At 41.7% G+C, this 22,619-nt stretch overlaps 1 pseudogene and 1 gene segment (V, D, J or C); both read left to right on the forward strand.

Moving 5' to 3' along the window:
• The first annotated feature begins 7,035 nt into the window (after positions 1–7,035).
• On the forward strand, positions 7,036–7,538 carry LOC115825278 (Ig kappa chain V region 3381-like; annotated as a pseudogene).
• Positions 7,539–10,113: 2,575 nt separating this feature from the next.
• Positions 10,114–22,494, forward strand: LOC115825482 (immunoglobulin kappa variable 4-1-like). The segment is given in 4 exon segments: positions 10,114–10,162; positions 10,269–10,583; positions 18,830–18,939; positions 22,360–22,494. Coding segments are annotated over 4 exon segments (609 nt in total).
• The last annotated feature ends 125 nt before the right edge of the window (positions 22,495–22,619 follow it).

Genomic DNA, 22,619 nt, shown 5'->3' on the forward strand with positions numbered 1-22,619 from the left:
AAAAGGAAAACTAAGCTGTAGAACTATGGAGATTAAAGCCATTTGGCTCATTGTCCAGAAATACAGTCACACCCCCAAAATAATTAAACTGATACAAGTGTTGGAAGAAACAGTCTGACTCCATCTTGTGAATGATTTATTCATGCAGTGTTGTAAAACTCAGTCAAATACTCAATTTTACATTCAGCCAGTCTCAACCTTAACTACGCATTAATAACCAATGTGAGGCTGATGTATATGATGTGAGTTTAGAGAGCGTGCAAAAGAGTTTCTGTGCAGATGTGAACACTGTAAATGAAGTCAGACACTCAGAGGTGAACCTAATGAAAACTATCTCAGGGAGTTTTCACACACAATATAATCCTTTTATAAAGGACTGAACTCAGTCCTCATGTAAGAGAGCTGAGAGCTAAAACACTGATGAAGAACTTCTCTTTGTGTTCATATAGTTCCTCAACTTGAAAGCGGAGTCAAATATCTAACTGATCCACCTGTGAAGTGATTCATTTCACTTTCATTTCACACTCCCATTTTTCATTGGAAAACCATTAGAGAATGGGTCATCAGTTTTGATATGTTTAGACTGTCTACAAACACATTACATCAATGTTTTTTAAATAGGTGAAATACATAAAAATGTCAAGGCATGCCAGACTACCTCAAATGTGGCCAACAGGCCTCAGACTCCAGAGGGTTAACACAACATGATCTGCTCACACAACTTCCTCACTTTGACTCAGCAATTTATATTCAACATTTGAATGAAAAGAGGACTGCACCACAGACTTCAAACACGTGTATTCAGACCAATTCTAGAGGTGCTCTTAATTTAAATCACTTCACTTCACAGGGATCTGACTTAATTTCCTACATTCACGTCATCATCATCATCATTTTCTCCCGCTTATCCGGGAACGGGTCGCGGTGGTAGCAGGCTGAGGAGGGTAGCCCAGACATCCCTTTCCCTGGCTCCTCCTGGGGGATCCCAAGGCGTTCCCAGGCCAGCCGAGATATATATTTCTCCAAACGATCTTCCCCAGGATCTCCTCCCAGTTGGTCGTGCCCAGAACACCTCCATAGGGAGGCGCCCAGGAGGCATCCTGACTAGGTGCCCGAACCACCTCAACTGGCTCCTTTCAATACGGAGGAGCAGCGGCTCTACTCCAAGCTCCTCGCGATCTCATTCTTTCGGTCACTACCCAGAGCTCGTGACCATAGGTGAGGGTTGGAACAAAGATCGACTGGTAATTGAGAGCCTTGCATTCTGACTCAGCTCCTTCTTCACCACGACGGCCCGGTACAACAACCGCATGACTGCCGCCGCCACCGCCGCCCCGATCTGCCTATCGATCTCCCGCTCCATTGTAGCACCGCCACATAAGGGTTTTTTTTTTTTAATTCAAGGTTAACAGGATGACGGTTGACCATCAATAAAGGGAATCCCTATAAGGTAATATTCCATCCCCAAAATGTATTATGGTTGTTTTAATTTTTTACCAGTCTGTTGTTTTATTTTCGTTTGCTGTGTTTGGGGAAATCAGCTGGCCGTCAAACCGGTCAGCTGACCCAACTGTCAGCTGACTCGCCAGCCCGGGAACTTTCAAAATATTTTTAAAACGAGACATTGGTGTGGCAGGAGAGGAGCGTGAAAAGAAAATCAGGGAGTCTGCGGGGGACCTGAGCATTTAAAGTGCACTCAAAATAAATTCAACTGAAAAAGGAACTGCGTGAACGTTTCTTTGAAAAAACTTGCAATCACCGCATTTCACGCCTGAACGCAGGTAAAATCTTCGGATCCCTATTCCTGCCGGAGCGGTGAGGTTGTTCTTTTTTTTCTTTCCTTTTTTTTGCTGGATGCACAGTGGATTATCTTTTTTTTTTGCTGTGTGTTGATTTCTGGGGGGCTCTTTATTTTTTCATATTGCGTTGGATTACCGTTTTTTGTTGAATGACTTTCTTCATGGATTGCGCAGCGAATACGGAGACGGAGCGAACGTTAAGACTGGCATTTGGTTTGTGTGTGTGTAAATAAGAGGTGTTGGGTGTTTGTTTGCTCGAGCAAGTTAATACATTTAAGTTATGGCCTCTTCCGCGTTGCCTATTTATTTATTTATTTTTTTACAAATCCAATGGTCGCAATTCATAAGAATAGGAAACATCAGTCTCATCTGAAAGGAGAATCAATTTTACCCGTGTGTATAGTGGTAATGATCGTTGTGTGATAGCTGATCGTTACACCATTTTACCGTCACTCGTGAACAAGACCCCGAGATACTTGAACTCCTCCACTTGAGGCAGAAACTCAGTCCCTACTCGGAGGGGACAAGTCACCTTTTTCCGGCATAGGACCATGGCCTTGGACTTGGAGGTGCTGATCCTCATCCCAACCGCTTCACACTTGGATGCAAACAGCCCCAACGCGTGCTGGAGGTCACAGTTTGATGAGGCCAACAGAACCACATCATCTGCAAAAAGCGGAGACGCAATCCTAAGGCCACCGTACTGGACACCCTCCTCACCCCGACTGCGCCTTGAGATCCTGTCCATGAAAATTAAGAACAAGATCGGAGACAAGGTACAGCCCTGGCGGAGTCCAACATTCACTGGGAATGAGTTTCATTTTGTGCCGAGAATACGGACACAGCTCTCACTACGGTTATACAGGGACCGAATGGCTCGCAGCAGCGAACCTGGCACCCCATACTCCCGCTGTACCCCCCACAGGACACCCCGGTGAACACGATCGTAAGCCTTCTCCAGGTCCACAAAACACATGAAGACTGGATTGGCAAGTTCCCATGATCCTTCCAGTATCCGTGCAAGTGTGAACAGCTGGTCCGCTGTTCCACGGCCAGGACGGAATCCACATTGTTCCTCCTGGATCTGAGGTTCGACAATCGGCCGCAGTCTCCTTTCCAGTACCCTGGAGTAGGCTTTTCCAGGGAGGCTGAGTAGTGTGATACCCCTATAATTAGAGCACACTCTCCGGTCCCCTTTTTTTAAAAATGGGGACCACCACCCCCGTCTGCCACTCCACAGGCACTGTCCCTGACTCCCACGCAATGTTGAAGAGGCGTGTCAGCCATGACCGCCCAACAACATCCAAAGCCTTCAGCATTTCAGGGCGGATCTCATCCACTCCTGGAACCTTGCCACTGCGGAGTTCTCTAACTGCCTCAGTGACCTCTGCCAGAGAGGTGGGTAACGACTCTCCTGAATCTTCTGGCCCTGCCTCCTCTGTGGAGGGCGTGTCAGTCGGGTTTAGGAGCTCCTCAAAGTGTTCTTTCCACTGTCCGACCACATCCTCAGCCCTTTTGGCATGCCGGTACCTCTCAGCCAATTCCGCCAAGTGCTAGCCAAGCCAGGAATGCCTCCTTCTTCAGCCTGACGGCTTCCCCCACCAGTGGCGTCCACCACCAGGTCCTTGGGTTGCTGCCACGACAGGCACCGACGACCGTCTGGCCACAGCTCAAAGCTGCCGCTTCAACAATGGAGGCTCTGAACAGGGTCCATTCAGACTCCATGTCCCCAGCCTCCCTCGGGATCAGGGAGAAGCTCCTCCGGAGGTGTGAGTTGAAGATCTTCCGTACAGGGTCCTCAGCCAGCCGTTCCCAGTTCACCCTCACTATGCGCTTGGGTTTACCAGGTCTGTCCGGCAGCCTCCCCCGCCATCTGAGCCAACTCACCACCAGGTGGTGATCAGTTGACAGCTCTGCCCCTCTCTTTACCCGAGTGTCCAGCACATATGGCCGCAGGTCTAATGAGACAACTACAAAGTCGATCATCGACCGTTGGCCTAAGGAGCTCTGGTACCAGGTACACTTATGAGCTGCCTTATGCTCAAACATAGTGTTCATTATGGACAATCCATGACTCGCACAGAAGTCCAATAACAAAGCACCACTTGGGTTCAGATCAGGTAGGCCGTTCCTCCCAATCACTCCCCTCCAAGTCTCTCCATCATTGCCAACGTGAGCATTGAAGTCTCCCAGTAGAACTACAGAGTCCCCAGATGGTGTCTTCACTAGGACACTTTCCAGTGTGTCTAGGAAGGCTGGGTACTCTGAGCTGCCAACCCAAAGGCGCAGTGAGGCGACCCTTTCGTTCACCGGGACAAAATCCAACACAGCGGCACTCAGTCGGGGGCTAACAAGTAACCCCAGACCTGCCCGTCGCCTCTTACCCCAGGCAACTCCAGAGAAGGACAGAGTCCAGCCCCCATCCAGGAGTTTGGTTCCAGAGCCAAGGCTGTGCGTAGAAGTGAGCCCAAATATATCTAGTTGGTATCGCTCCACCTCCCGCACAAGTTCCAGCCCCCCCCCCCCCGAACCGTAAGCCCAGTCTGCTGGGGCCCTCACCCCATCCTGCCACCCGTGTGGCATTGCACCCGGCCCCTATTTCTCCCGTCGCAGGTGGTGGGCCCACAAGAGACATTCACATTTGACCAATCAAATTAAAATGGCAAAGAATGAAAGCCTAATATTTACTTGATTGCAGCAGCAGAAATATTTCCTCATCTGTGTATATCTGTGTATGATGTAATACAAGTTCAGACTCATCTCTTCTAGAACTGAAACCAATTCACTCCGACAATTACTCAGTCTAGATCACTTTAACCAGTGACACTGTGTAACTGGGAGTGTTGGAAGCCCAGGGGGAAGAGAGTCAGATTTGCATAGACAGGGCTGAGTGGTTTTCTTCCTCCCAGAATAGATCAGCACTCTCACCAGATGTTCATTCTTCAAAAAAAAAAAAAAAAAAAAAACCTCACTCAAGCAACACAGCTCTACTCAGACCTGATCCGATTACAGAATCACATAGAAATACATTTAACTTTGTGTAGTGTAATTATTAACTCTGACAGAGTGCAGTCAGCCTCTTCTTTTTACAGTCATTCAGTGTAATGGACAATCAAGAGACCGGGCAGCAGTCATGAAGTAGTCTTCCTGCATCAGGCTTTATTAAGAGAACAGAAAGAGGGAGCATCAGCACTAAATAAATGATTTACCATTTAAGGTTTAATAAGATTTAGGACAATATCATCGGGACACATGGCAACACTGAGACAGTCTATTGGGTTTCTACACAATCAGTTAATCTAAACTAGATTAAATCAGATTAACTTTAGATTACTCTCAGGCGGACTAAAACACTAGGCTCATGTGGAGGCCGACTAAGACCAGGGACTGGACTGTTTCTCTCTCCCTGAGGTGGTGCAGTGTTGTTGGAGATGAAACGAGGAGTCTTCAGCCCTCACAGTGACTTTTGCAGTAGGATGCAGATTATGTCTGGTCTTTGTGGGTGACCATGCAGATGTCAAGGAAAGGGGGACATTTATTGAGAACGGACTGAATCACAAAGTTTCAAGTATCATTTCCTTATTAATCGAAATATTGTTTAATGTAGTCATATCATTTTATTTTATTTTACAGACAGACCAGGGTCCACACATGTTCCAATATTTAACACAAACTGAGTCTTAAGTTAGCTGTCAATTATACATTTTTACATGTCAGCCACCAGAACCTGAAATTTCCAAACTGTTGTTTATAACAATGTATTTTGTATTTTACTTGTCCTCAAACTGTAACAGTCACTTTCTGTTCTCGTATTTTAAAACCTCAAAACAGTTTATACAGATATTTAGTCTTCTTCACTATTAATAATCCCAAATAAACATTTTATTTATAAATATGTGTCATTTGAATTCACTAGAACAGTAAATATCATTTGAACATATCTATAGAGGAATATTATAATCTCTTATTTTATTAAATAACTCAGTTGGCATTTAACGTGAATAACACTTTAGATGTAGGCCCATTACACAATATTCATGTCTATTTATGTGAAATTTAAGTCATAACTGCCACTCAATTCTTTTGATTTGTATAAACTGAACAAGATAAAAAATGGTCAACTTACACTACCAAATCCATAATTACTTTCCTCTGATATTAGTCTCTCCAATATACAGCGGTTTGTTTTTCTCAAATGTTATTATCTAAAACCTGTTCTGTAGTTTTGAGTCTCTATTACAGCAGGTATAAATTCATCTCCTCAGGAAAGAGATTGTTGATGGAAGTGCAGCTCTCTGAGTTAAAACATTTATTTTATCTGATGCATTGTAAACAAAATATGCTTTTAGATTCTCTAACTGCCTCTCCTGTGAACGGTTCAGAGCAGCAGAGACACAGTTAGAGAGATTAAAACTCCCTCATAACCCCGAATTGACTTCAGTTTCAGCCTGGACAACATACACTCACTTCAGTGTCCTTTAATGATTTACTGATAAACTCGGTATGAATGTATCTGTGTGAAAGAGACCAGCTGCACATTACTGACAGAGAACTGTCATTATTCTATGACAGATTCCTTTCTCTATGCAGTGTGTAATAGTGTCCAAAAAAACACATATTTTCATCCTAGAAAAGCAAATATGTAAAGACGTGTTTATTAAATCTTAATGTATTTTGATTATGCCACATTGAAGACTGAAAAATTCTCCACATGTCTGGGCATTTTGTGACCAGTGACCTCTGACTTCAGCGAAGCTCTGATATGATTATTGGACTTGTGACCTCATCATAGTGATGACAGACATGTCAAGACCTCATCTCCCCTCTTGTCCTCTACAGTCCTGTCTCTCTACCTGTCTCTCTCTCCTTGTTTATTCATCTGTCATTCAAAGGAGCTCAGACAACAGATTTCTCAAAAGATAAAGAATCTCTCAGAACCCATTTCTGATCAGAGCTGAATAAAGGTCTAGATATACATCATTACATATACTGTATAGTGATGACAGATACCTTACAAAAATTCTGATCACACTTATTTTTTACTTTATTTGATCATACATAGATTACTGTGCTGAAGTTAGCCAGGAAGATCATTTAGATCTTCCTGATTAGAGAATAGACTTTGCATTGGCAGCACAAGCTTCAGTGCTGCCCTGTTTATAGTGTTTATAGCCCTGTGAGTTCAACACTTTATGATTGAGAGCTGTCTACCCCACTATCTTAACACACATACACCATGACTTTCATCACCATCTTCATCTGGACACTTCCGTTTTATACAAAACGTAAATGCAATGCCTTAAAATACATATTAAAAAGTATGTTTCAACAAATCATTGTTGCTCATGATTACCTTCAGGTGTGTTCTGCTGTCAAGTCTGTAGGAATTTTTAATTTTCATGTCTTGTTATTTCTGTTGTATTTTAGAGTCCAGAGGACAGGTGACTGTGACTCAGACTCCTGAAGTGAAATCTGCTCTTCCAGGAGACACAGTCACTATCAACTATAAAACCAGTCCTGCAGTGCAGCACTGGAGTAATGAAGAGCTGCACTGGTACCAACACAAACCTGGACAGGCTCCTAAAACTCCTGATATATCACGCAAAGAAGTTATGGTCAGGAATTCCAAATCGTTTCAGTGGCAGTGGATCTGGGACTGACTTCACTCTGACCATCAGTGGAGTCCAGACTGAAGATGCAGGAGATTATTACTGTCAGAGTTACCAAAGCAGTGGTGTGTTCACACAGTGATATAGAGTTGTACAAAAACCTCCCTCAGTCAGACTGCACAGAGACTGCACTGCTGTAGCTGGGACCTACTGCAGGTGCTGAGGGGGAGGATGTGATACAGCACAATGACACACTCTGTGGAGGAGAGGAATCACACACTACACAAAAGTTACAGAGTGTATTCATTCTGTAATAACAAGTAAATATGATCGAATATTAATACAATAACTCTACACCCATTATAATCATTTAATAATTTGTACTACACCTGATGGAATATTGAAACAGAAACAAAAATGTGTTATCGCTGTTCACAATAAAATACCTTCATTTAAAATGAATAAATAAACAAATAATTAAATAAATAAATAAAACCAGTAAAGCATGGAGAGACAAGGGGATAGACAGACCAGGCAGTATACTAGGACAGAGTAAGAGAGTGATGAGTGAGGAGGAGCAATAAAGAGAGAGAGAGAGAGAGAGAGAGAGAGAGAGAGAGAAACCAACTTACCCCACCACAGACCATGATCATACATTATACTCTGTGACTGAATACAAACCACTGCACTCTGATCAGTGAGGTGCTGAAAACAGTGACATACATGCATCCCAACTGCACCCTGTGACGTTGCCTGGAGGAAAAGGGATGAGGGACAGACTCCAACAGATCTAAACAAGCGTTAGTCAATATCAGTCATCCAGAGTGAACATGTACACACAATACCTTTTAATACCTGAACAATTAGATTTAATTCATTTAAAACCTACAGTAGACAACAATCAGTGCTATGACCTTAAAGAAAAACAAACAACTGTCAACAAGGATAAGGCTTAAACAATAAACAGTAAACAGCAAATATTACTAGTGAACACTCTGTACCTGTTACAAAGGACCAGCGACTCGCACAGACAGTGATGCGCTGATCACGCATCCAACCGACCACAAGCTCCACCGACAATCATCAGACCATGCACACTCAACAATCACATTAATAACTCAGGTCACTGCTCACCTCCCACTACGGTGTTCCTACAAAACACCACATGTATGTTAACCAAGCATCACAACATAAGCCAGAGTGCAAACACACACACACACACACACACACACACACACAGACACAAACACACCTTCCAAAACACTATACTTACATTTCTAACTCATAGACCCAATCCCAAGCACAAACGCAGCATATGAAGTGGGTGCTCCTCAAACCCTTTTTATAGAATTGGCCCAATCAGCCTAAATTGGAAGTGTCGCATTGTATTTTTCCGCTTGGTCCTAGTGACTGCTGGTTGCACTTCCACACTATAAAACAAGATGTGTGCTGTCTGTGCAATTGTCTTATGTTTGTTATGTTTTACAGTACTGCTTAGATGTACAGTTAGATATTTACTATTTAGCTGTACAGTACGCTGTGTTTTTGGTGAAACAAAGAGATACTGATAATTTAATATTACACTTTGTTAAGATTTTCATCGTATTGTAACGTATATCAGCATTTCTCTTCAGCATATCGAGATATGTGTTTTTTGAGAAATATCACTCAGCCCTAGGGTAGAGCCCTCACAGATCTAAAGTGGCAATGAGGTAACTACACCTGTTGTAAGCAGCAATGCACTAAACTGTGCCTAGTCTACAGCCTTCATTCATCATCAGCCTGCACCAGTGAATCGTCTGGAAAACGTGAGAGCCTGTGCTGCTTTGTTTGGAAACGAAGAAATGGCTGAAAGCACTGCACACAGTGAAGAAGAGGAGGACTTGGTAAAAAAGGCTGTTGCAAGCATTTATACTGAAATTAAAAGAAAAAAAAACAAAAAAACAAGAAATAAAACAAAATATATACACCGTGATATATACTGTTACCATCCGAGCTTCAAATTGTACCGTGATATACATTTTAGTCCATAACGCCCAGCCCTTTCCCCAATGTCGTCTTGAAAGCTTGTCAATTTTAATAAAGACCCAATGAAATGATTTTGATTGTGTATTAAATTTGATTTGCATTGTAATCAGTGTTCATCGCAACCCGACCACTTAACTTATTGTAATTATTTTCCCTCCTTTAGTGTAACGTTTACAGCACAACAATAATAGAAATAGATTTCAGAGATCTATCATTAACTACATTAAAGTTTGTGCTCTAAACTTAGCAACTGAAAGTAGATAAAACGTTGTGGTAAAGAAATGGTGGAGTGTGTTGTTGAGTTATTTTAAATCGTAAGTACATCTGTAATGAAATGATAATTGGAGTGAAAACTAGAAAATAGATTGATGTACACGCCTATGTGTGCATCACACACAGCTGTCACATCCCATTAATCTGAAGATTCCCACACCAAAGCACACGATCACATACTATACTTTCTGACTCCCAAAAATCCACTGCACTCAGATCAGTGAGGAGCTCAAAAGAGTGACACACAAATGCACCCCGTTCACTCAGGAAGATCATTTCCATAGAGAGAGGAGACTTTGCATTGGCAGCACATGCCACAATGCTCCGAGAGTGTTTATAGCCCTGTGAGTTTAACACTTGATGACTGAGAGCTGCCTGACCCACGAACTTAACCCACAGACACCATGACTTTCATCAGCATCTTCATCTGGACACTTTTGTGCTGTGTTAAAGGTAAAGGGAAGCTACAAAATATGAATTTAATAGTCTGTTCAAGGAGCTGTTCTTGCTTATGTGCTGAAGTTCATATTTTTACTTCTTATTTTTGTTTTTATTCCAGAGTCCAGAGGACAGGTGACTGTGACTCAGACTCCTGAAGTGAAATCTGCTCTTCCAGGAGACACAGTCACTATCAACTGTAAAACCAGCCCTGCAGTGTATTACTCCAGTTACTATGGTCACCGGTTGAGCTGGTACCAACACAAACCTGGACAGGCTCCTAAACTCCTCATTTACTTGGCCAATAAGTTACAGACAGGAATTCCAAATCGTTTCAGTTGCACTGGATCTGGGACTGACTTCACTCTGACCATCAGAGGAGTCCAGACTGAAGATGCAGGGGATTATTACTGTCAGAGTTTACATGAGATCAGTGGTAACTGGCCACGCACACAGTGGTATAGAGCCGTACAAAAACCTCCCTCAGTCAGACTGCACAGAGACTGCACTGCTGCAGCTGGGACCTACTGCAGGTGCTGAGGGGGAGGATGTGATACAGCACAATGACACACTCTGTGGAGGAGAGGGATCACACACTACGCAAAAATTACACTGACTACAATCATTCGTACATGACGGAATATTGATACAACAATCAACATTGTTAAGTTTCCTGCTATTGTTTTTGATCAAGCATTTGGAATCTCACCTTCTAAAAACCAAACTGCATTTTGTAACAGCTTAAGGCTGAACAAATTTTATCACACAAACAGACACACACGCAATTGGACACGCAGGCACACATGCACACACATGCACACGCACGCACGCACTCACGCACACACGCACACACAAACACAGAAACAAACAAAAAACAAGCACAATTTCACGCATTTCAACAAAATCATGGACACTTGCCACAGGGTGGAGAGATAGCAACATGTTTTACTCATCAGGCATCAACACAGTAAAAAGAGAACAGAAGGACACAGATGAACTCAAACTAAAGTAGCTCTTCTCTCATAGTCAATATCAGATTCTACAGAACCAGTCACCATGTCTTCCTGCATGTCCAATCCATCCACTCCAGAAGACTGATAAAGAGACAGCTACTTTAGTTTTTAACATGGAAAAATGCTTAGGCCACTCCTCTCTTTGTCTCCCTCTACTGGCTGTCTGTTACCATTTGTATAAGATATAAGGTCAAAAGTCTTGACACTGGTCTTCAGAGCGGCCAGGGGAACTACACCAGTCTACATCAAATCCACCATCAAATCATACACCTGCTGGACACCAGCTCAGGTCTGCCTCTGCAGGATACCTAGTGGAACTGAGTGGACATGGATTGACTGGGTGTGGGTTTTCCAGGCGTGTGTTGAGTGTCTGTATTTTAGACTTAAAATGTGTTTTTATAATAATAATAATAATAATAATAATAATAATAATAATAATAATAATAATTAGTCCTGACTCAGTAAAGCACTAAAACCACACAGAAGTCTTTGTAGTGATTTTAGGCACTTACTTACAGATATGTGTTGATTTAGGTCTATTTGTTTTACTCTTTGAAAGTCACAATTAACATCACTGAGCCCCAACATGATTACTAGTAAATCTGGGGGGTGTTCCAGAAAGTGGGTTCAACAAACTCTGAGTTTAATTCTGAACTCTGAATTGACGAACCCTGAGATGGGAAACTCTGAGTTTTCGGTTCCAGAAAAGCTGATCTGAGTTGGTTCGATCAACTCTGAGTATATTAACTCTGAGTTAAGCAAGTGCGTGACAATTATAAAAAGCCATCATCAATGGAGCTCCGATACTATGATTCACCGTGGCAACCAGCAAAAACAAAAGTCGTTTTACTTCACCCCGCTGCAGTTACAAATTCTGATACGTGTTTATGGCGAGTATGAGCACATTTTCCAAAAAAAAAAAGGTGGGGGGCAACACAACTGCATCGGCAAAGGCGAGATAATTGGTGTGGGAGAGAATTGCTGCCCGAGTCAATGCGTAAGTTTGAATGCAGAAGTCTATTCATTTAACTTTAACCTCCAACAGAATGATATATATATATATATATATATATATATATATATATATATATATCTTTTTTGGGATTTTTATCTCTCCCAACAGTCACTGATGGTCTCTTCAGCCTTGTTGAGCCTCCTGCCACAACTGGACTCCCTGCAGTTGTAAGTACTTAATACTCCAGAGATTTTGCCAAATATAGTGATTGTGATTTAAAATATACTGAAACAGAATGCTCCTCTTCATCACAGGATGATGAAGACACATTGTCTGCTGCCACAGAGAGGGGTTCAGAAAGGCCTACAGAGGTTTACATCTTAATTTTATGTATAGCAACTACTGATATTTCTCTCCCCATTCAAATGTTTTTACATCTTTGTGTGGAATTTTGAGTTTAAAAGGGATGACACGTTCTTATCCTTTTTAACAGAGCATGACTGGGCATTACCAGGAGGAGAGTCCATCAATTTCCACAGCACAGACTGACACAGTGAGATGTTCAATAAATGCCAGGTTGATTCTTCATGTAGAACTGTCAAATTTAATGTCATCCTTATGTTTTCTCATTTACCAGTAAAGGAGTTGTATAAAATGCATTTCCTGAAGAAAATGGCTAAAACTGACTGAAAAATGGTATATTTGGAGTGGCAGATTAGACAGGCCTATCTTGAAATCGAATTACTGGAACACCAGTTAGATGTGGGTGCATGGTACCAGGTGAATTGTTGATTGTTGGAACAATATAAATATAATAATTCTTGCATTTGCATTTGTAGGAAATGAAGAAGACCAAATGAAATGTGACTGATTTTTCTTTATTTAACTGCTGGGGGTGGTGGTATCTTAATCTGTGAAATGATTTTGGCAAATTATGTCTCAGACGGCCCCTCCATCCAGGACATCCACAGGGTGGATGGGACTGTCTTCTTCAGGGCCGTTCATTTGTGATACATGCTAATGATACATTTGTGAATCATGCACAGAGCCGGGCTACTTCAACATTTGTATGATGCATCACATATAATCTCGACAGTGCAGAGAGTGAGAAATATTAGTTGTAGTATGTTGTGATGTATAGTCTTTGTTACTGTACGACAGTAGTCAGTGTACCTGCACATAAATGCTGTAGAAAGACTTCCAGTTTACATAGTCTACTTCATTAACTGAAGGAGCAGTGATAGGGCTCTGTGTGCTATTGATGCAACATAAAAACTAACTACTGATCCCAGTCAGAGGTTGCAGCAGAATGTGAACACAATATAATTTAAAATATCATCATTAACTTCAGCTGAATGATTCTACATCAGTCACCTGCAATCCTGCGAAATACTTTGATGGTCCTCAGAGGTTTGTACGCAGGAGACACTATGAAAATGTGCAGTAGCCGTTTAAGTGCAAGGGACATTTTTTTACGGTTCTACAAACAGTTGCTTTCCCGATATATCCGGCGTCACCAGTGTTATAAAGGAAACTCCTGTCAGCAAAAAATGAAGAGCGACGCAAAGAATTTGCTCTAATCTGAGAGCAAGAAGTCCATAGTGTCTAATATTAGAGATGTAGGCCGGAGCTGTTCGCATAATTGATAGGCTGTGATGAAAAACGGTAACACTCAATTAGGTAGTCATCAGGGAATGATGATATATCTAGTCATAGTCTCAAAATCCTCTCCTGACATAAGGCTATGTGAATTAATTTAGCTTCAATGCCGATCGGATTGGCGACAAAAGTACACGCCATGTTTGACAGCTGCTTCAGTTTCAGCCGGAGGGAGGAGTTAGGGAGAAACTCAGGGTTTGTTGAGGAAAACCTGCCAGCGAGCAGGTTAGGTTCACAGAGTCAGTTACCACGGTAACTGAGCCAGAGTTTGAATTACCTTACTATACCTGACTTATTTTCACCTGTGAGAAAACTTTATTATTATTATTATTATTATTATTATTATTATTATTATTGTTGGTGTTATTTGAAATGACCAAAGCTTATAGGGAGTCCACCCACTGGAATGAGAGAACAAACTGCAGACAGTCTCGGTATACAAGAGAGAAAATCTGTCACACTATCATACAGAAGACACAGAACACACATCTGAGTGTTACACTGGTGACATTCATTCCATGGACTCATTCATTCCATATTTCTATAGAAACTGTCTGTTTATAATAATATGGCTAGTGTTCTCTCCCTGTCACCAAAGTCATGTCACATTTTAGGATCTTCATCAAGAGCCTGAAATCTTTTCTTCCTGGGTACAGAAGATAAATCTGTTATTTACTATGAGCCTTGTAGGTGGTGATATAGAGCCGTACAAAAACCTCCCTCAGTCAGACTGCACAGAGACTGCACTGCTGCAGCTGGGACCTACTGCAGGTGCTGAGGGGGAGGATGTGAGACAGCACAATGACACACTCTGTGGAGGAGAGGAATCACACACTACACTAAATCTACACTCACTATTATCAGTCCATAATTATTAATGCACATGATGGACTATTGATTCAGTAATGAATACTGATTAGATCAGTGTCCTAAGGGGAGGGGACAGTGACAAGGATTGAAAAGGAGGGTGACTGAGAGTGCAGTGTGAGGTGTGCTGCTCCCAGTGTCACTGTGCCTTTGTGCTGTTTCAGGGACCTTGCTGTCACCGTGGGGTGTCGGTCAGAACACAATCCAAGCATCCAATTTGGGTTTTTGATATTTATTAAAACGCACAGCATGACATGAGCACACTTGAATTTACAAAGAGGGGGTTTGATTGATATGGTCTGGTTTGAGTGTAGGTATAGGTGAGTGGATGTATGTGTTTGTGTGTGGTTGCTGGAAATAAACATATAAACCATAATGAATAAACAGTTACAGCTGGATGTAAACATAAACATAAATACATATACATACACATGAACAACACTATTTACAGGGAATATTTGGTTGCATGACTAGATAGACTGTAATAACTTGTTGCCGGTCCACGTTTGTGAGCCCACTAGTAGCGCTAGTGTGCGGTAACCACATTGGTCTCTTAACTGTAGCATGCTACATAGCTAATGTCAGCATGCTAAGTGGCTATGCTAAGAAAATAATTCACAGGGCGCCGCCATATTGGGGCGCTACACTGCGCATGCGTGCTAATGGGGCTCTGATCGTGGACCGGCACTATGGCAACAGAGGAGGGGTTACTCTAAGGTCACGCACGTCACTGTACAGGTACACATGCATTGTATCGTTTATGGTATGTTCGATACGGCTATGTGGCTATTACGTACAGGCAAGGACTAGCATACATATACAAATACGTATCTTAGTGACGGCAGACGGCAGGGAAATTACAGCAATCGTACATGCAACCGTTACTAATGAAAATGTATACAATAAAGACATATATACATATATACTAAACTATATACAGTTAATTACAAATCTTCCCCTTATTTACGAAAGAGGCACCCTTAGCCCAACAATGTTTTGCACTTACAGTCGTCACTGACGCACACCGCATTAACTTAAACGGTCCAGGTTCTGACTTCTTCTCGCCGGAGTTGGTGTCGATCTGACGATCGGGGGGGATGCGAGTCTTATATATGCTGACCTGTATCTTTAACCCTATTGGTTGTAAGGTCAGAGGGCAGCCTGGATGGACAGGCCAGCTGGCTAATCCTGACCTGGACGAGAAGTTTATGGGTGCAGTCTTTGGTGTACGTGCAACTTGCTGACTTTGGGGTGCATCGGGGGGAGGGGGAGCTCTGCCAGCCTGCTGGAAAAACACAGAACTTGCACAGTGCATTGGTTATCATGTCGAAACTGGTAGTGTGAAATATTTAACTGACTGAAAGTACTTGTGTTTAAATGGGAAAAATACTGCGAGGGTTGACTGACTGAATATAGATGGTGGTGTTAAATGATTACTTTATGAAATTATGTAAGTGTATGTAAATCTGAGTTATACTTCCCTTGGACAACCATTTAAGCCTTGTCTTCTGAGGCAGAGGTTCCCAACTGATGGCCCTTTTATACAAGGATCAATGAGGAGAACAAGCACACACACACACACACACAAACACACACATTAATATTCCATATTACTGCAATCATTTTAACATTTGACGATGACGTTGATTGGAACTATTAAATCAGAATTTTTCCCCCAAATGTTTTGATTCACACGGCATAACCCAGTCATGCACACACACACACACACACACACACACACGCACACACACACACACACACACACACTCAAGATCCAGTTTATCAGGATGGGTCCCTCTGCCAATTTACTCTGATTTTCAACACTGAGAACAATAGACGTAGGATGAGGGTGAAAATAATGGTTGGGGTTGTCATGTAGGTTTATCAATGTGGTCTGGGTTGGATTTGTCATACAGGGTAAGATTTGGGGCTGATTCTGCTCGTGGTCAATCATGAATTTGATTTATCATGAACTCACTGCATTCATCCATAACTGAGTCTCTCATCTTTTTACAATTACTTACACAGTGTTATATGGTCCATATGTATGCATTAGAAATAATCAGGACAAAGCAAAAGACTTCTGGACACTTACGGGTTTCAGGATTCAAACTTCTGGTTAACGCAACACACTGACAACACACCTCCACTCAATCAAAGAAGGGAAAACTAAAAGTATATATACTGGACAGAAAAAGACAACATTAACCAAACACATGTGGAACTACTGATATAGGAGACATAGAGAGCACAGAGCACAGTTACAGTGATACAGACTGGTTGAATATGGGTCATCATATAGAATATAGAGTACAAAACAGAACTTAAATCAATTTTAAAAAATGGTAGAAACATGTGTAACTTAGGTCAGAAATTTGTGGAGGAAATAACATGAAAATATTTTGATTGGGCTTCGACGGGGAACATTTCCATTCATCACCAGTTCTGTGTTCACCACTCCCCTTAATTATAAGTGCCCTGTGACAGTGATATAGACTGGTCTGAATATTGGACAATATATAAAAGATAGAGTACAAAACAGATGGAAGGTAAAGCAGTTTTAAAAAGTTATTAAAATATGTATAATTCAGGTAAGGCATTTGTGAGGGAAATGTTATGATTATAATTTAATTGTATCGTAATGGAGAGCATTTCCATTCAGAGCCAAGTCAGCGTTCACAGGACTCTTTAATTGCACATGTTCTGTTTACCCAAGAAGATCATTTCCATAGAGAGAGGAGACTTTGCATTGGCAGCACATGCTTCAGTGCTCTGGGAGTGTTTATAGCCCTGTGAGTTTAACACTTGATGACTGAGAGCTGCCTGCCCCACTAACTTAACCCTCATACACCATGACTTTCATCATCATCTTCATCTGGACACTGACTCTGAGTTTTCATGGTGAGACTCTTTAAAACACAAAACTTTTAGCAGACCTGTAAATTTTAATGAAAAGAAAAAGAAAGAAAAAAAAAAAAAACTTACATGGACCTGAGATACAAATATTTATTTATCATGTTTGATTTTGTAGAAGACTTAATGTACTTTAAAGAGCAAAATAAAATAATCTCATTTCTTTTCAGAGTCCAGAGGACAGGTGACTGTGACTCAGACTCCTGAAGTGAAATCTGCTCTTCCAGGAGACACAGTCACTATTAACTGTAAAACCAGCCCTGCAGTGCATTACTACAGTCACAGTTCGTATGGTCACTTTCTGCACTGGTATCAACAGAAACCTGGACAGGCTCTAAACTCCTCATTAGACATGCAGATAAATTAATCTCAGGAATTCCAGATGGTTTCAGTGGCAGATGACCTGAGACTTTTCTCTGACCATCAGAGGAGTCCAGACTGAAGATGCAGGAGATTATTACTGTCAGAGTTACCATAGCGGTTATGTGTTCTCACACCATGATATGGAGCTGTACAAAAACCTCCCTCAGTCAGACTGCACAGAGACTGCACTGCTGCAGCTGGGACCTACTGTAGGTGATGAAGGGGAAGCGGATGATATCGACCAGAAAGAAGCCATGACACACGCACACACGCTCTTGTAGGTGGAGTCTGACATGGATTCGTTTGTGGGCGGGGCCTCTCCTATTTAAGCGACCCGTCCCAAGATGGCTCCCTCTCTCTGTCTCTCCCTCATTCTCCGATTCCCTCGGGCAGACGCGGAAACTATCTTTCGTTTATAGCGGACGTTATTTAGTTTCTTGTGTTAGTTAATGTTGTTATAGTTTGTAAACACCTGGTTTCTTTACTGTAAATGAGTATATTTTGGCGGGCACTTGTTTTTGAGCACTTTAGGGCAGGTTCAGCAAGGGTAGCAGCAAGTGGGACGGAAGACTCACGTTTTTCTTTTCACGGGAGCCAGGGAAGTTACTTTGTGCACAAGGAAGAAAGCGCGAGGGTTTTTCTTTTTTCTTATTATCTTGTCTTCCGTTGTTCTCATTTGCTACCGCCACGATTTCCTTATTTTGTGAGTTGTCAATTTTCATTAAACTTAAAGTTTTTGCGTACGGAACGGTGTGGCCTTTTATGTTACTGCGTCCTGCTTTTGTCTTTTTTTTTAGAAAAAGGCTGGGCTCGTAACAGCCTCACATTGTCTTTCCTCCTGCCTAGCACTTCTTTCTCATTCTATTTCAGTTGAGAGTCCTAATGCAGTCTAATCTGAGAATGGTCCCACAGAATACTATGAATTCCTAGACGTGTTCAGCAAGAAGGGGGCCACCACTCTTCCGCCACACTGCTCATGGGACTGTGCTATTGATCTATTACCTGGATCATTAACACCACGGGTAAAATTTATCCACTTTCCATACCTGAATCTGAAGCTCTGGATCAGTATGTTGATGAGGCTTTAAAACAAGTAATAATTAATGAGAATAAGAAGGATGGAGGACTTCACCCCTGTATAGATTATTGAGACCTACATGATCAGACAGTGAAGTTTTGTTACCCACTCCCATCGATCCCTACTTCTCTAGAACAAGTCTGAAAGGCCAACATATTCACCAAATTAGACTTTAGAGGTGCATATAATCTTATCCGCATACGTGGTACTGTTGCGCAAGACCATTCAGTGCTTTATAGGTTAATAATAAGATTTTATAATCATTGAGAGATTTGATTGGGCACCAGTGCAGTGTGGATAAGATAGGATTGATGTGGTCATATCGTTTGGTTCTAGTAAGGACTCTGGCTGCTGCATTCTGGACTAATTGCAGCTTATTTATACATCTACTAGAACACCTAGACAGTAAGGCATTACAATAGTCTAACTTAGAGGTAATGAAAGCATGAATTAGTTTTTCAGCATCATGAAATGACATTGCACTTCTTATATTTTTAATATTTCTGAGATTAAAGAAGGCTATCCTGGTAATATTATCTACATGAGCTTCAGATGAAAGACTGGAGTCAATAATTACATCAAGGTCTTTTACTGCTGCACATGATGAAAAGGAAAGGCCATCCAGAGTTACTACATGACAAGAGAGCTTACTCCTCGCTACATGTGGTCCTACTGTAAGTACTTCTGTCTTTTCAGAGTTAAGTGAGAGGAAATCAGTAAACATCCAATGCCTAATATTGTTTACACATTCCTCAGTTTTGTTAAGCTGAGACCTACAAGTGTGTGTCATCAGCATAACAGTGGAAGCTAATACGAGTAATACTAATTACGAATAATATTACCTAGAGGTAGCATATAGAAAGAAAAAAGCAGTGGGTCTAAAACAGAACCTTGCAGAACACCAAACTTTACCTCAGTATGTGTAGAGAAGTCACCATTTACATCAACAAACTGATAATGATCAGTTAAGTAGGACCTATGCCATAAGAGGGCCATTCCCTTAATTCCAACAACATTTTCTAGTCTATCAAGGAGAATAGTATGATTCATGGTGTCAAAGGCTGCGCTAAGGTCAAGCAACACAAGCAAGGAGACACAACCCTGATCAGAGGCCAGTAGTTGGTCATTTACAACTTTAACTAGTGTTGTCTCTGTGCCATGATAAAGCCTAAATCCTGTCTGATACATTTCATGAATGTTATATTTTTTATTACTAATATTATTATCATATATATATTATTACTAAGAACCATTTTTAATGAGATAAGATAATGACCTGAGATAGTTTCAGATTTTGGAAATGTGACTATACTTTCTATATTTAATCAGAGCAACATGTGGGCCCTATGACTTTCTGATTAATCCCTACTGAATCTAGAATGGATACGAACGCTGTTCTCAGAGGATCCTCTGGGTTATCAAAATGAATATTACAGTCTCCGACAATCAGAGCTTCGTCTAAAGGAACAACGAGGTTTGAGATGAAATCTGCAAATTCACAGAGGAATTTAGAGTACGGCCCAGGGGGTCTATAAGTAATAATTAGTGTGATAGACTGGGTAGACTTATTTTTTGTGGCTATGTATGTTATGTTTGTATAAAGAACTTCAAATGCATTGAATTTATGTAAAGGTTTTTGTATGAGGCCTTGATTATCATTATAAATAACTGTAATGCCTTCTCCTCTGCTAGTTAGATGAAGCAGGTGTATAAAACTGTATCCGGGAGGTGTTGGAGAAATGGAAAAAGGCCTCTAAAATGGAAGAAGGCCTCTGCAAGTTGAAACCAATGGAAGAGGGCCTCGGTATACCAAAAGAGGGAAAATGCAAGGTCAGGAAAACATGAAGGCAACATAAAAAGGGTAAAACCTAGATTATAGTGACAGGGAAGCATAAGTAATGGTCGGGATGTAGTTGCTTCAGCGTCCGCTTTGCGTGGACTAGCCCAACACTTGATAGTTAACACCTGCATTAAGGGTAAAGTATCGGTGAGATTGAGGACATGGTTGAGTACTCGAGGTAAAATGAGGACATGGTTGAATATTATTTTTATTTAACCAAATAAGGACACTTCGGAAATAATGGTGTATAGAATCATGAATTCTGGGAAAACTTGGGGAAATTTCTGGAAGCGAATGGGTTGGACCATGCAAAACACAGATGATGTAAGGGGTGTTACCATACAACCGTGTTATGCGCTTATTGGATACATAGGTTTAACATACAGGTAAAATTTTAGATATAAGTGCATGATTTTCTGTATTAAATTCAGTCACTCCCTGGGACCTGACTCAGTTTGTTGTTTTTTGTTCACTGCTGAATGCAATAAATTTACACTGCATCGGACACCTGAAGATTTTGACTGCTTTTTGGAAACTTGGAATTCATTTTAAACTCAGCATAAGAAGTACAGCATTTAGTGTGGAAAGGGACTCGGTCATATCTGGCCCAGACCTGGGAGTCTCTCCAACAGAGGACTTGCTTCATTTAATGCTACATACTGATTTGGTACGATCCACGTATCTGTTAAATACAGTACATTAAACTCCTGATCAGTAATAATCCTAATCAGTAGGTGTAAGAGAGCTAATATTTAACAGTCCTAGCTTTAGATCGAAGGTGCTGGCTGTACATTCAGTTTGATCTACATTTATGTTAATTAGGTCTCTAGAACAAATTCTCTGAGTATTTCTACAGTTTTGCATAGGTCAGGGAACAGACACAGTCTCAATATATTTGAACCTGAGTGATGACTCTGTGCAGCTGCTTGTCTACTCCCTGGCCTTGGCTCTGGATTGTCACAGATTAACTGTTCTGAGACTATGCGCTATGTTGCAAGAAATGAGAGCAGCGCCTTCCCGAGTGGGTTTGGCGCTGTCCCGCCCTAAAAGGCCAGCCCTGCCCTCAAAGCTATTCCAATTGTCTATAAAGCCCACATTATTTTCAGAGCACCACCTGGACATCCAGCAGTTCAGTGACCATAATCTGCTGTAAACTACATCAGGCACCTCTTTGTGAGGTACTGAGCTTGCTCTTACCGAATGTTGCATTGGTGCTTCTACTTGTTATACTCTTCCTGTTTTTGTTTGCCTGTCTTTTGACCCTGCTCATTGTCTTGTGATTTTGGATTGCACGGGTACTGTTTTGCTCTCTATTCAATTTTGACCCTGGCCGGTGTTCCTGAACACTGATTTGGATTTGTTGAACTGATTTATTAAAATACCAGAGCTCTGCACTCAATTTCACGTTCTACCAAAATTAACTACACATTAATAACAAATATGAGGCTCTCTCTCTCTCTCTCTCTCTCTCCAGCTGGACCTACAGTGAGGCCTAGTCTGTCTCTGCTCCCTCCCTCTCTTCAGCAGCTCATCATGCTGGCCTGCCTGCTCAGTGGATACTCCCATGGGGCGGCGCTGGTGATCTGGATGGTGGAGCTGGTCACCCACAGTGACCAGACACAATCCGCCTCCTTCCACAAGAGTCACTGTGAAGCCTGAAGACTCCTCATTTCATCTCCAACAACACTGCACCACCTCAGGGAGAGAGAAACAGTCCAGTCCCTGGTCTTAGTTGGCCTCCACCTGAGCCTAATGTTTTAGTCCTACGGAGAGTAATCTAAAGC

The sequence above is a fragment of the Chanos chanos genome, chromosome 12 (genome assembly GCF_902362185.1).
Source record: "Chanos chanos chromosome 12, fChaCha1.1, whole genome shotgun sequence".
In the NCBI taxonomy this organism is placed as follows: Eukaryota; Metazoa; Chordata; class Actinopteri; order Gonorynchiformes; family Chanidae; genus Chanos; species Chanos chanos.